Genomic DNA, 13594 nt, shown 5'->3' with positions numbered 1-13594 from the left:
TTTTTTTTTTTTTTGTGAAAGCTTAAACTGCTTCATTTTGATTACTTTTACAATGTCTTTATGAACTTTTTATTGTGTGCAAGTTTAAAACACCCTCATGTATTTTAATGTTTCATGAAATTTTTTCTTTTTTCATGCAATGAGCCATGCATATTCCAGGTCTTCTGAAGCCATGTGATGTCTTCCTGTAGTGTAACAGCATTTATCGGCATGGTGTGTGTGTTTGCAGGAGAGCGTTTAGTGATGGTTGAGGCTCAGTGTGAGCGGGTTCGGATGCTGTATCGAGACTGCGCTCGTCCTCCACCTCCTCCAGTGCAAACCGATCAACGACAGGTGAGATGAGCATCGTTAATGCGACCGAGAGGAGCCGCTTGCTGTTGTGTGATATTATCATGTCTGCTATCCTTCTCTCAGCTTCCTGCTTGCCTTATATGGGCTGCTCTGTACACACACAAAACGACTGGCAGACATAAAGCCTTTTGAACACATAATCAGTCTTCCTCTCTCCGCAGCCTAAGGAAATCACGTGGTGCCCGTCACGCGTCTTCCCTCCGGTGCGCGCCTGCATGTTCTCCTCACACTTGACCTCTGTGACCTTTCTGGCCGATCCGAGCGCAGGCGGAGGCCTTCCCAGAGGAACGTTCATCTACGCCACTTCACCTGTGCCTGTCCAGGTAACCACAGCCTGTTTGTGGCGCATAGTTTTTATATTTTCTAGTTTTCTTTCCATTTTTGTGAATGTTTTAGTAATTTTGTTGTGTTTTTGACATTTTTATTATTGTTTTTAAAAAGTTTTAGTTTTTTGTTTATTTGGTTTCAGTTATTTTAGTACTTCAGCTTAAAGGGGTCATCGGATGCCCATTTTCCACAAGTTGATATGATTCTTTAGGGTCTTAATGAAAAGTCTGTAACATAGTTTAGTTAAAATTTCTCAAAGGTAGTGTAAAAAACACCTTTTTACCCTGTCAAAAACAGCTCTGTTTACAGCAAGCCATTTTAGTGCATGTCGCTTTAAATGCAAATGAGCTCTGCTGACCCCGCCCCTCTCTTCCGAGCCGCTTTCTGAGAGATGAAACTTCAGCCGCGTTCATCTTGAAAATTGCTAACTAGCACGTTATTAGGAAAGGCGATTTGCAAAGATTCATTAAAAAACCTGACACTCACTTCTTCTGTAGGTGAAGCTGGATCACGAATGATTCGCGCAAACATAGACGCATTTATGTAGATCAGGGTGCATTCCCTTCAGAAACAAATGTAATCCTCTGCGTCTTCAGCGGCTCAGATGTCGGGAGTAAATGACGACTGCTCTGTTCATTATTACATCCAACAACAGAACACCTCAATCGCTTAGAGGAGTCATTCTGTGGGGGTTTGGATTTATCGAGATTTAAAAAAAAGCACTGGGTGGATCTTTATCATTATAGGGTGGTTGTGTACACACATTTAATTAATTTAAATTCAAACAACATGTAAAAGTGAATTTTGCATCCATTGACCCCTTTAAACTAAATGAAAATAAGACAACTGAAAATGGCAACTAGATGAAATAAGTTTTTATTTTTTTTCATATTTATTTTATTTTCATATTTATTTAGTTTTCTTGTAAATCAGCAATACATTGATCAAAAGTGACATTACAGATATTTATAATGGTACCAAAGATTTCTGTTTCAAATAAATGCTGTTCTTTTGACCTTTCTATTCATGAAATAATCCTGAAAAATAAAATGTATCACAGTTCCCACAAAAGTATGAAGCAGCACGACTGTTTTCAACATTGATAATAACTAGAAAGGTTTCTCGAGCAGCAGATCAGCATATTATACTGATTTCTGAAGATCATGTGACACTGAAGACTGGAGTAATGATGCTGAAAATACAGCTGCGCATCACCGACATAGATTACATTGTATTTCAAATTGTAATATTTCACAATTTTGCTATTTTCACTATTTTTGATCAAATAAATGCAGCCTTGGTGAGCATAATTGTACGCTAGTCTATAGCCTGCCACTGAAATATCCTGAGCAGCTGAATTAATATTCTAAAAAAAAAAAAAGTTCATTCAATAACGTGCATTCATTGCGTGGATGGTGCAAAAGCATAATATAAGCGTCTAAAATGCATGTAGGCTCAGTTCAGTTGAAAGCTCACCCCTTTTGGCTTGCAGTTAATGCTGAATGTAAGAATGAAAACTGAAAGCGAAGAGCTTGTGCGGTGAAAGTTGCATTCGTTATTATAGCAACAGTCGGCTTTGGAAACGTAGAGTTCCCCTTCTGTGACGATCAGCATATTATACTGATTTCTGAAGATCATGTGACACTGAAGACTGGAGTAATGATGCTGAAAATACAGCTCTGATCACAGAAATAAATTACATTGTATTTCAAATTGTAATATTTCACAATTTTGCTATTTTCACTATTTTTGATCAAATAAATGCAGCCTTGGTGAGCATAATTGTACGCTAGTCTATAGCCTGCCACTGAAATATCCTGAGCAGCTGAATTAATATTCTAAAAAAAAAAAAAAGTTCATTCAATAACGTGCATTCATTGCGTGGATGGTGCAAGAGCATAATATAAGCGTCTAAAATGCATGTAGGCTCAGTTCAGTTGAAAGCTCACCCCTTTTGGCTTGCAGTTAATGCTGAATGTAAGCTTGTGCGGTGAAAGTTGCATTCGTTATTATAGCAACAGTCGGCTTTGGAAACGTAGAGTTCCCCTTCTGTGACGTAAACGAGCAACAATATCCAGTGATGCACACTATTACAGTTTACTATCAGTTTACTATACTCAACTATTTTTTTTTTGTCAAATTCCGGCCTTTTGAGTTGAAAGTAGGTCTGTCATTTACGTGATTCATGTAATGCATAATTGATTGTGACGACAATAGCATTTTCTGTTTTTGCGTTTTCAACAATACAACTAAAATAAAACGGGTGCGTATTTTAAAATAAAAATATGATTTGTAGTTCAGATTGATTACTTCACCAAAATTCTTATTCTTGTTCTTTTACTGATCTTTTTTCTTCTTTTAATTTATTCCCCCTAAATGCATTTTAAATCTTTTATTTATTTCGTTTCTTTAAATAAATACCATTAGAGGTCTGGTCTTTATATTCTCCTCAAAACAATTGATCCGCCCAATGTTCGAGGCGTGATTATGGCCTTGTTTGGTATAAATAAAAAAGTTAGAATCACCAGTGTAGAAACATTGATCCAGAGAAAGATAACTATTTTTAATATTCAATAAAGAAAAAAAAACTTTTATTTTGTTGTGAAAGTGCATGATATTGATCGTTTTTCAGTGTGTATAATATAGTTAACACAGTTAAGCAATATCTACAATTCGCTATAAATATCTAGACTCATTCTTCCCACTGATCGCTCTTTTGCGACTAACTTTCTCAGTTGGTCACATGATTTGGTCGCAATTTTTTTTTGCTTCAACATGGGATTAATCAATGCATGCTGATGAGCTTATCATAGTGTTTATAGTTATATGGAAACGAAAGTGGTACAGTATTTGTGATTTGAATTTTGTGAACGGGAGTTCTTCTTTTGCTGTGTTATAAGCCAGAAAAGATAATTGCCTGATTTGCTTACGTACATCTATGCATATTTCACTTTTTAAGACTAAAACAAAATATGCATTCTTTGCTATTCTTAATTAAAAAGCACAACAACAATAAAACGGTAAGATACAATGACAAACTAGCTCACAAAGCGTTTATTAACAAAAACGAATAAGACGAGGCATGGCACACACCACATGCACACAATATACCGACTAATAAATTACAGAACATTTAGCAAACACTGAGAAATCACATAAATTAAAATAAAAGAGAGCCTTCGTAGTGTAACGTGAGGTTAACAGCAATGATAACAAGCTTTTTAAAATGAAAACATGCATGTTTTTCCCCCACAAGAATACCAACATGTTCACCCTCTCTGGTTTAAGAAGCGATCTTTTACTTTACTTTAGCGTGAAAACCATCCATCGTTTCCTCAATATTCAGGTCATTTTTGCTATAGCTTTCTATAGCTGTCAAGAAGTGCCTGGAGTAGTCTATATCTATCTCTAAGTTTCTCCATCTCTTTCTGGTTTCCAGGCTCCTTCCTTTTACTGGGAGATCGAGGTTGTTTCTTTCGGAGACTCGGAGGATGACAGCGGCCCTGTAGTTTCGTTCGGTTTCTCCCCGGAGGCCGAGAAGAGAGACGGCGCTTGGACCAGTCCTGTGGGCACCTGTCTATTCCACAAGTACTGACCCGCTCCATTTAACACGTCCACTGGACTCTAAACCTGTTCTTTCTCTTCCCCTCTGCTTCCCATCCTAACTCTTTTTTGTTGTTGTTTCTCTCCCACTCAGTAATGGGAGGGCGGTACACTATAATGGCTCCAGCTTGCTGCAGTGGAAGAGTGTGAGACTAGACGTGGCTCTACTTCCCGGTGAGACAGGACCGACTTTATTCTTTTGAGCATTTAGGCATTAGCTACAAGCACATTACGTTGTTCAAGCCAACTGTTGGGAAAGCTACTTTTGAAACTGTTGAAGCATGTTTAAAGGGATTGTTCTTTCCCGCGACGGCGAGTTGCCTATTGTTTCTCTTGTAGCTAACGCTTTCTGTTTGCTCTTAAAACAGAAATTTGTGCTTAAAGAGCTGAAGTTGAGTGTTAAGATGGTGTAGAAGCATGATAATTAAATAAATAATCAGCTGTTGTGTGCACAATAAAATATCACATACTCTGCAAAAAATGTTCTTCTTAATCTGTAATTATGTCTTGTTTTCTATTACAAATATCTAAACATTATTAAATCAAGATAAATCAGCTTGAAGCAAAATTGCAAATTAAGTAAATAAATGGACTAAATACATAGTATAAAAAATGAAGTGAGACGTATTAAAATTGAGTAAGTTCACGCTTAAAATGAGAAGAATTAAAAATATTGAATTAAGTTTATGTATCTTGTCCCATTGGCAAATATTTTTTCTTATTTTAATCATAAATCTTCTTACTTTTGATGCATTATATTAAAACAAGTCTTAATATAATATGCCGTTTTACTTGATTAGGGATGTTTATTTTGGTTATTTTTCCTAACCGACGCTCGTTAACCGACAAGATTATTTCAAATTAGAACTGAATTAAATTAGAAAGGAGTACGTGTCTGTGACCCGTTAACAAATACTAACATTTGTTTCCCGGGGATTAATTTTAGGCTACATGCGCAAAAAGCAGCAAACAACAGAACATGAGGATTCACATGGTCTTCATTTCAACATCACGCACCTGCAGCGCTTCTGCGAGCGGAGAAAAACATAATAAAGCTAGGCTATATATATAACGATAAATAGGCCTATATGAGAAATATGTTTTTACTTAAATAATAAATTAAGAAAACGAAAGAAAAACAAGTAGCCTAGTATTCAGAGTTTCGGTTCATTGTTGTGCTGCGCGAAAGGAAACCAAGACGGCAGAAAGCGGCATCCTATTTTTCTTATAGGCCTATTTTATAAAAGCACAAAGATTTGTTTTTATTGTGAATGTAGACAAAGGCAAACCTTTTACAATTCTGATTATTTTTGTGACTAAAAGGAGTAGTTGCTTCTGTTAAAAGGAACAAATTCAAGTGATTGCGCCAGCGCTGCATGCGCACACACAGTTAAGCATTGCTACCTTGACAATGCAGCCTGTTCATTATCATAATAAAATACAGTCAGTCAAACATATGGAGAAAACACACACTGCTCAGTTTAAATATTTAGTCAAATCTGTGCCGTTAAGCGTTATCACGTACCGCAGTGATGTTATGCAAAACATGTAGTTTTACGTGGATGTTGGAACGCCAGTGAAGCCTAGGCTACATAATAAATAATATTTTGGCATTCAAATATATCGCGAATACAGAAACATTTGATTTTGTGTCGAATGAGAGACGCAACGGTGGTTTCAGTTTCGTTTTAGCCTAAATTTATTTGTTTTGGCTTGTCGTTTAGCTATAGCTTCTTATATTTTTAATTCTTGTTCTTTTCTAAATACTGTTAATTGAAAGGTTTTGTTGTGAAGTGAGGGGAGCTAAAATAGCCTTGCTATGTTTACAGTGTTTATTACAATGTTCGTAAACATTTCGCGTCGGCATTAGGTCTATTTCTGAATAAAATAATAAAATGCGACTTATACTTGCGGTTTTTATTGTTTTTTTTTCTTCTAAAACGTAGCGTATTTTAGCCATGCAGCAAACCTTTTTTAATATTTTGAAAAATTACTGAAAAGAAAACCGGTTAACTGATTGTATTCATCGGTCAAAATTCTTACGGTCGGTCAACCGGTTAAAAAGAGCATCCCTAATCTTGATTTAAGAATGTTTAGAATGTTTTTTTTACTGGAAAACAAGATTTTTGCAGTAAAAACCAGTGTACAAAAACATACCGATACTTGTTGAAAAAAAGCGTCTTGTAAGTGGAAAAAGCTGTGCTGTGTATGTAATAGAATATGACATGTAAAGTTAGTGGGGTTTCTGCATAGTAACGTACTCCCCAATGTTGGCCGGCGAACATTTGACATCATAAATGCCAGCGTTTCTGATCAATCCCAAAGTGTGTTTGTTCATGCATAGTTCTGGAGCTGCTGTGGTGATGGTTTGTGTGGTGTGTTTGGACTCAGGTGATGTTGCAGGCATCGGTTGGGAGCGTCTGGAAGGCACTCCTCCTCCCCCCGGCCAGCCTCCCAAAGGACGAGTGTACTTCACCTACTGCGGCCAGCGTCTCGCTCCTTATCTGGAGGACGTGGCCGGAGGCATGTGGCCTGTAGTCCACATTCAGAAGAAGGTTTGCACACAAAAGATAAATCATCAGTTTCAGTTCATTTATAGGTTAAAATGGATATGCTTGGGAGGAAAAAAAGCCAATTGCAATTTTCAGTGTCATTGTAGTATTATTTGTATACTACTATAGTATTTATTAATATTTTGAATTAACTTCATTTTAATTTTAGTAATTTTATTTTATTTTATTTGTTTCAGTTAGTTGCCAAGGCAACATTTCTCATTTTTATTTACATTTTAAAATGTAACTCAACAAATATTTACATTTTATTTTATCGTATTTCAGCTTTATTTCAATTAAAGACAATTTCATTAAGAATAGGTTTGGGGATCGAAAATCAGTTCCAATTCCAGAATCGGATACCTGTTGTAAAATTTAAATTCCGCCTACAAATTCCTGTCTTTGAATCATTCATTCAAGAGATTCATTCAAAAACACTGACTCATCCAGTAATGAAACAAGTGAATCTTGAGTGAGTCATTGAATCAATTCCATTCATTAATTACATGAGATTTTTACTTGTCTTATTTTTTTCTTCAGAATTTTGAGAGAACTACATCCTCCATTTATATATATAAAAAGTAAATTTATGTAGCCTGCTGATTTTTTTGTTATTCATCATGGGATTCAGCAGAAATTAAATGTTTTGCAAAAAGAGGGACCACAAAACCAGTCATAAGTGTACATTTTTTGAAATTGAGATTTATGGATCATCTGGAAGCTGAATAAATAAGCTTCCCGTTGATGTATGGTTTGTTATGATAGGACAATATTTGGCTGAGATACAACTATTAGAAAATCTGGAATCTGAGGGTGCAAAAAAATCTAAATATTGAGAAAATCATCTTTAAAGTTGTCCAAATGAAGTTCTTAGCAATGCATATTACTAATCAAAAATGAAGTTTTGATATATTTACGGTAGGACATTTACAAAATATCTTCATGGAACATGATCTTTACTTAATATCCTAATGATTTTTGGCATAAAAGAAAAATCTATAATTGTGACCCATACAATGTATTGTTGGCTATTGCTACAAATATCCCCCAGCGACTTAACACTGCTTTTGTGCTCCAGGCTCACATATATTTTTGACATCTAAATGTTTGAATTTTTTTTTTAACCACATTGGAATCGATAAGCAGAATCGGAGTTGGATCGATACCCAACCCTAATTAAGAATAACAGCATTGACTGTTACACCCAATACAGCGAATGAATAAAAAGGAGAGATTATAAATTAGATGGAAAGACAAAAAGATGTTCAAAAAGACAAATAAGTAAAATGGACAAATGCATTTCAGATTGCAGAGTGTAAATAAAGAATGAAGGGCACCTGATAGGATATAATGCGTCATATCTACTCATCAATATTATATGTTTTCCTGGGTTCTGCAGTTCTGGGATATTCAGTGACATCTGTTTTTATGATTGGTTTAAGCATCCAAAAATGTGCTTATGTAGTTGTTGTGATTCTCTGTTTCAGAATACAAAGATTCACGCAAACTTCGGCTGCCGGTTGTTTGCGTACGCAGAGGGACAGGCTCACCGAAACGCCGCCGATCTCTGCATGGACCTCTCAGAGGAGATCAGCGCCAACTTCGAGGCTCTGCCCTTCGCCATGGCCTCCGACAGCGACAACGACGCCGGCACGAGCGTGGCATCTGACTCCGGGTCTCACGGCCCCCCGTGTCGCATCGCTGCGGTCGTCACAGCACAGCAGCGTCAGTGTCTACATATTAACTTATAGTTTCAGAGCAAAAAAAAGCTGTGTGCATGTACGGTACCAGTCAAACGTTTGGAATAATTAAGAAGTTTTAATGTTTTTGAAAGAGTCTCTTCTGCTCAACAAAGCTGCATTTATTTGATCAAAAATACAGGAAAAACTGTAATAGTGTGAAATATTATTACAATTTCAAATAGCTGTTTTTTATGTGAATATATAATGTATTTCTGTGATGTGCAGCTGTATTTTCAGCATCATTCCTCCAGTCTTCAGTGTCACATGATCTTCAGAAATCAGTATAATATGCTGATCTGCTGCTCGAGAAACATTTCTGATTATTATCAATGTTGAAAACAGTCGTGCTGCACAATATTTTTGTGGATAGATTTGATTTTTCAGGATTCACAGGTGAAAACAACATTCAAAAGAGCAGGATTTATTTTTTATTCAAAAATATATCACAATATAGAATAGTTCTTTTAAATTGTAATAAAATGTCAATTTTTTTTTTTTTACTATTTTTTGATCAAACAAATGCAGCCTTGTTGAGCAGAAGAGACTTCTTTCAAAAACATTTTTTTAAAAATCTGAATTATTTCAAAGTTTTGGTTAGAATCTTTTCCATTTTTCCCTCCTACTGCAGAATAAAACTCATTATCTTGCAGAATCGGGAAGGCAGATGTTATTTAAATTTGATGTGGGTTAAATCTGGTTCTTCTTGTTTTGTTTTGTTCACAGAGTACAGCAGCGATGCCTCTTGTCACTATAAGGTTGAACTGAGTTATGAGAATCTGGTCGTCTCCGGGCCAAACGCTCATCCGCCACCGATTGCTGATGATGAGAGCGATGATGAAGATGATGAAGATATTCCCAGGGTATGAAGAGCTCATAACCAGGCCCTTAAAGGAACACTCCACAACTCCCCTAGAGTTAAACCGTTGAGTTTTACCGATGTTAGTCAACACATGGAAGTAAGTGTACTTGATAATTACAATGGTGTGCTTTACTGACGTTATTACAAAATGCATATTTTAAAAGTGCACTCAAGTGTGATACGAAACAGTCATGAAAGTGTCTCTTAAGTGGCCTTGTAGTTCATTGATATTAGCCTATATGATCTGCAGGTACAGTTGTTTTTTTAAATATCCTCTTAAAATCACTTTTTTTTGCACATCTTTTCCTGGAGGTTTTCTCCAGGTGCCTGATATGAATCATGCTGTTTTATGGGACAGGGATGGTGGATATCGCTCGTCAGACCGTCGAGTTCCTGTATGAAGAGAATGGAGGGATTCCTCGAGACCTCTACCTCCCAACCATCGAGGACATCAAAGACGAAGCTAACAAGTTCACCATCGATAAAGTCCGCAAAGGTCTGTGCGAAACACACGTTCACACTATTTGACCGAGATTCTCTTTATTTTCCCGCATCGTGGTGCAAGTTTTTAGCAGCTTTTAGCATTTTGAATTACTTGTAAATGAAGCTTATATAAATTACAATTCAGGATTTCTGCTACGGTAACAGGTTTGACAGTCGGCATCCGCTGCCCTGAGGGAAACAACAGCAGCAGCAGCACAGCTCTGCCGAAGTTTGCCATCCGGGGCATGCTGAAGACCTTCGGCCTGCATGGAGTCGTGCTCGATGTCGACTCTGTGAGTGTCTGCATCAGTCATATAAGGGTTTCCAAAAAAACAGATCAGCGTAGGCAGAAATGAAACTCCACAAACAGTCAAAATTTCACAAAAAAGAAGAAATTGTTATATACTTTGAAATTATATAAGTAAATTAAGCATATTTTTGCATATTTATGAGAATTGATTTTATGTTTTTCAGTTTTGATCAGCAAAAAATCTGCAAAAGTCAGATTTTTTTACTAGGATAAAAACATAAAAATGTAAATAAAAATTACAAATTCTATTTGAAAATAAAGTATTATTGAAATACTTTACATATTCATGAATATTGACTCTGTTGATGTTTTATTCATTATTTTATTTCGTTTTTTTATATTTTGTCAGTTTTTATTTGGATGATTTTAGGACATAATGAGAAGCATCCTTTCACAACAATATTTTTCTAGTAAAATCAGCAAACTGATGTATTAATACTTAATGATGTATAAATAATATTAACATGTATACATATAAATATTTTTGCATTTTTTCCCACAATATTGAAATAGTCCATACATGTTCTTTGCTGGCTGTGATAGCCTTTTAGCCTCTTTTAAATGCACCTGTTTCAAACACAACCAATCTGAAACTTGACTGGCTTGATGTGTGTGTGTTCAGGGCAGTGAGCTGGTGCAGGTGGAGACGTATCTCCGCAGTGAGGGAGTGTTAGTTCGGTACTGGTACCCCATTGAGACGCTGGAGAGGCCGCCGGCAGGATCCCGCAGGGCTGCAGCGAACGGCCTGGTGTCTCTAGACAGCAGCAACATCCAGATTCACCGGTAATGCATTTATAGACACATTTGTGACCCTGGAGCACAAAACCAGTCTTAAGTGTCAATTTTTTGAATTTGAGATGTATACATCATCTGAAAGCTGAATAAATAAGCTTTCCAGTGATGTATGGTTTGTCAGGATCGGACAATATTTGGTCGAGATACAACTATTTGAAAATCTGGAATCTGAGGGTGCAAAAAAATCTAAATATTGAGAAAATCATCTTTAAATTTGTTCAAATTAAGTCTTTAGCAATGCATATTACTAATCAAAAATTAAGTTTTGATATATTTACGGTAGGAAATTTACAAAATATCTTCATGAATTAAGCCTTATTTAAATACTTTTTGCATATTAATGACAATTGACTCTATGCACCTTTGTGCTTTATTCCTAGTTTTATTTATTTTATCTATTTTGTTCATTTTTTATTTTGATAACGTTAGGATATAATGAGAATCATACAGATTTGACTTTTTTTCTAATGAAATGAGCATAAGGCTGTACAATATTCTCATGATTTAATGATGATAATGTGAAATACTGCAGATTTTAAACACTATAATTTTAAACATTATAAATGTAAATATTTTTTCTTAACATTGAAATAGTTCAGACTTGTTTTTTTTGCTGTGAGATAAAATAATAATAATAATAATAATAAACCTCACAAAAAGGCCTAATTTCACAAAAAAAATCATTAAATTCAATTGTTGTGAATATGCTACAATTATTTAAGTCTTTCAAATCATTTTCAAATATATATATATATTTGAAAATTAAGACTTAAATAATTTTTGCATATTCACAACAATTGACTCTTGTGTGCATTTGGTTGCATTTATTTTATTATGGTATAATATTATTATATTATGGTTTAAATTTATTTATTTATTATGTTTGTGCAATTTTGATCAGCAAAAAATCAGCAAAGTCGGATTTGACTAGAATTAAAAAAAAATCTATTTGAAAATAACCATTGAAACAGTCCGTGCCTGTTCTTTGCCGGCTGTGATAATCGTTACATTCACCAGCCTTTTAACCTGCACCTTTTTCAAATGCAACAAATCAGAAACTTGACTGACCTTGAGTGTGTGTTCAGGCCAGTGAGCTGGTGCAGGTGGAGACGTATCTCCGCAGTGAGGGAGTGTTAGTTCGGTACTGGTACCCCATTGAGACGCTGGAGAGGCCGCCGGCAGGATCCCGCAGGGCTGCAGCGAACGGCCTGGTGTCTCTAGACAGCAGCAACATCCAGATTCACCGGTAATGCATTTATAGACACATTTGTGACCCTGGAGCACAAAACCAGTCTTAAGTGTCAATTTTTTGAATTTGAGATGTATACATCATCTGAAAGCTGAATAAATAAGCTTTCCAGTGATGTATGGTTTGTCAGGATCGGACAATATTTGGTCGAGATACAACTATTTGAAAATCTGGAATCTGAGGGTGCAAAAAAAATCTAAATATTGAGAAAATCATCTTTAAAGTTGTTCAAATTAAGTCTTTAGCAATGCATATTACTAATCAAAAATTAAGTTTTGATATATTTACGGTAGGAAATTTACAAAATATCTTCATGGAACATGATCTTTACTTAATATCCTAATGATTTTTGGCATAAAAGAAAAATGTATAATTTTGACCCATACAATGTATTGTTGGCTATTGCTACAAATATACCCCAGAGACTTAACACTGCTTTTGTGCTCTAGGGTCACATTTCTTATTGTCAATTCAAAAATATCAGGTTTTTACTGAAAGAGCTCTTCTTTTAAACACCATGTTTCAGTAGCATTCAGTACTGTGTGTGTGTGTGTGTGTGTTTCAGGGAGCTGCTGCGCTGTGAAAGTGCTCTGGCGCGTCTCTACTGCCGCATGGCATTGCTCAACATCTTTGCTCCCAAGAGCCCTCACACGTTCACACGTCTCTTCCACATCCCCGCCGTGCGAGACATCACACTTGAGCACCTGCAGCTCTTGTCCAATCAGCTGCTGGCTCCGCCTCTGCCAGGTGATGTCATACGAATAATTTAATGAGCACGGGTTGCCAACATGTTTGGTCCAGTTTCCAAATTTACGTTTTACATGTTAAAGGAATAGTTGTAAAATGAAATTTGGTGAAAATGTCAGGCCATCCAAGATTAGGATGAGTTTGTTTCTTCATCAGGTTTGGAGAAATGCAGCATTGCATCAGTGTCTCAGCAATGGATGCTCTGCAGTGAATGGGTGCCGTCAGAATGAGAGTCCAAACAGCTGATAAAAACATCACAATAATCCACAGCACTCTAGTCCATCAGTTAACATCTGGAGAAGACAAAAGCTGTGTGTTTGTAAGAAGCATCCATCCATCATCCAGGTGTTTTAACTTCAAACCTTGATTCTGTTGATTCAAAATATAATCCATTATCCATAATAACACTTCCTCCAGTGAAAAAGTGCATCTCCCGTTGTCTCTCACATCAAAATCCAGCCACATATTTGTTTAGAGCTGTTTTGGACTGTTTAAATGGTGTTTGATCTGTGCAGATTTCTCTCCTGATTCACACCAGAACACTGACTCACTGGAGGAAGAGTTATTATGGATTAT

At 36.1% G+C, this 13594-nt stretch overlaps 1 protein-coding gene across 1 annotated transcript in view; it reads left to right on the top strand.

Annotated features, from left to right (window-relative positions):
• LOC107566134 (probable E3 ubiquitin-protein ligase HECTD4) overlaps nt 1–13594 on the top strand; it is a 52638-nt gene that overhangs the window by 6929 nt on the left and 32115 nt on the right. The window contains 9 exon segments of the mRNA XM_016251511.1: nt 4118–4266; nt 4376–4455; nt 6673–6836; nt 8321–8558; nt 9299–9571; nt 9793–9930; nt 10083–10210; nt 10850–11010; nt 12837–13018. Of these exon segments, the coding sequence (XP_016106997.1) occupies nt 4118–4266; nt 4376–4455; nt 6673–6836; nt 8321–8558; nt 9299–9571; nt 9793–9930; nt 10083–10210; nt 10850–11010; nt 12837–13018 (1513 nt within the window).

Source organism: Sinocyclocheilus grahami, unplaced genomic scaffold (assembly GCF_001515645.1).
Source record: "Sinocyclocheilus grahami isolate Dianchi unplaced genomic scaffold, SAMN03320097.WGS_v1.1 scaffold1049.1, whole genome shotgun sequence".
Taxonomy (NCBI): domain Eukaryota; kingdom Metazoa; phylum Chordata; class Actinopteri; order Cypriniformes; family Cyprinidae; genus Sinocyclocheilus; species Sinocyclocheilus grahami.
This window is presented reverse-complemented; position numbering and strand designations above follow the sequence as displayed.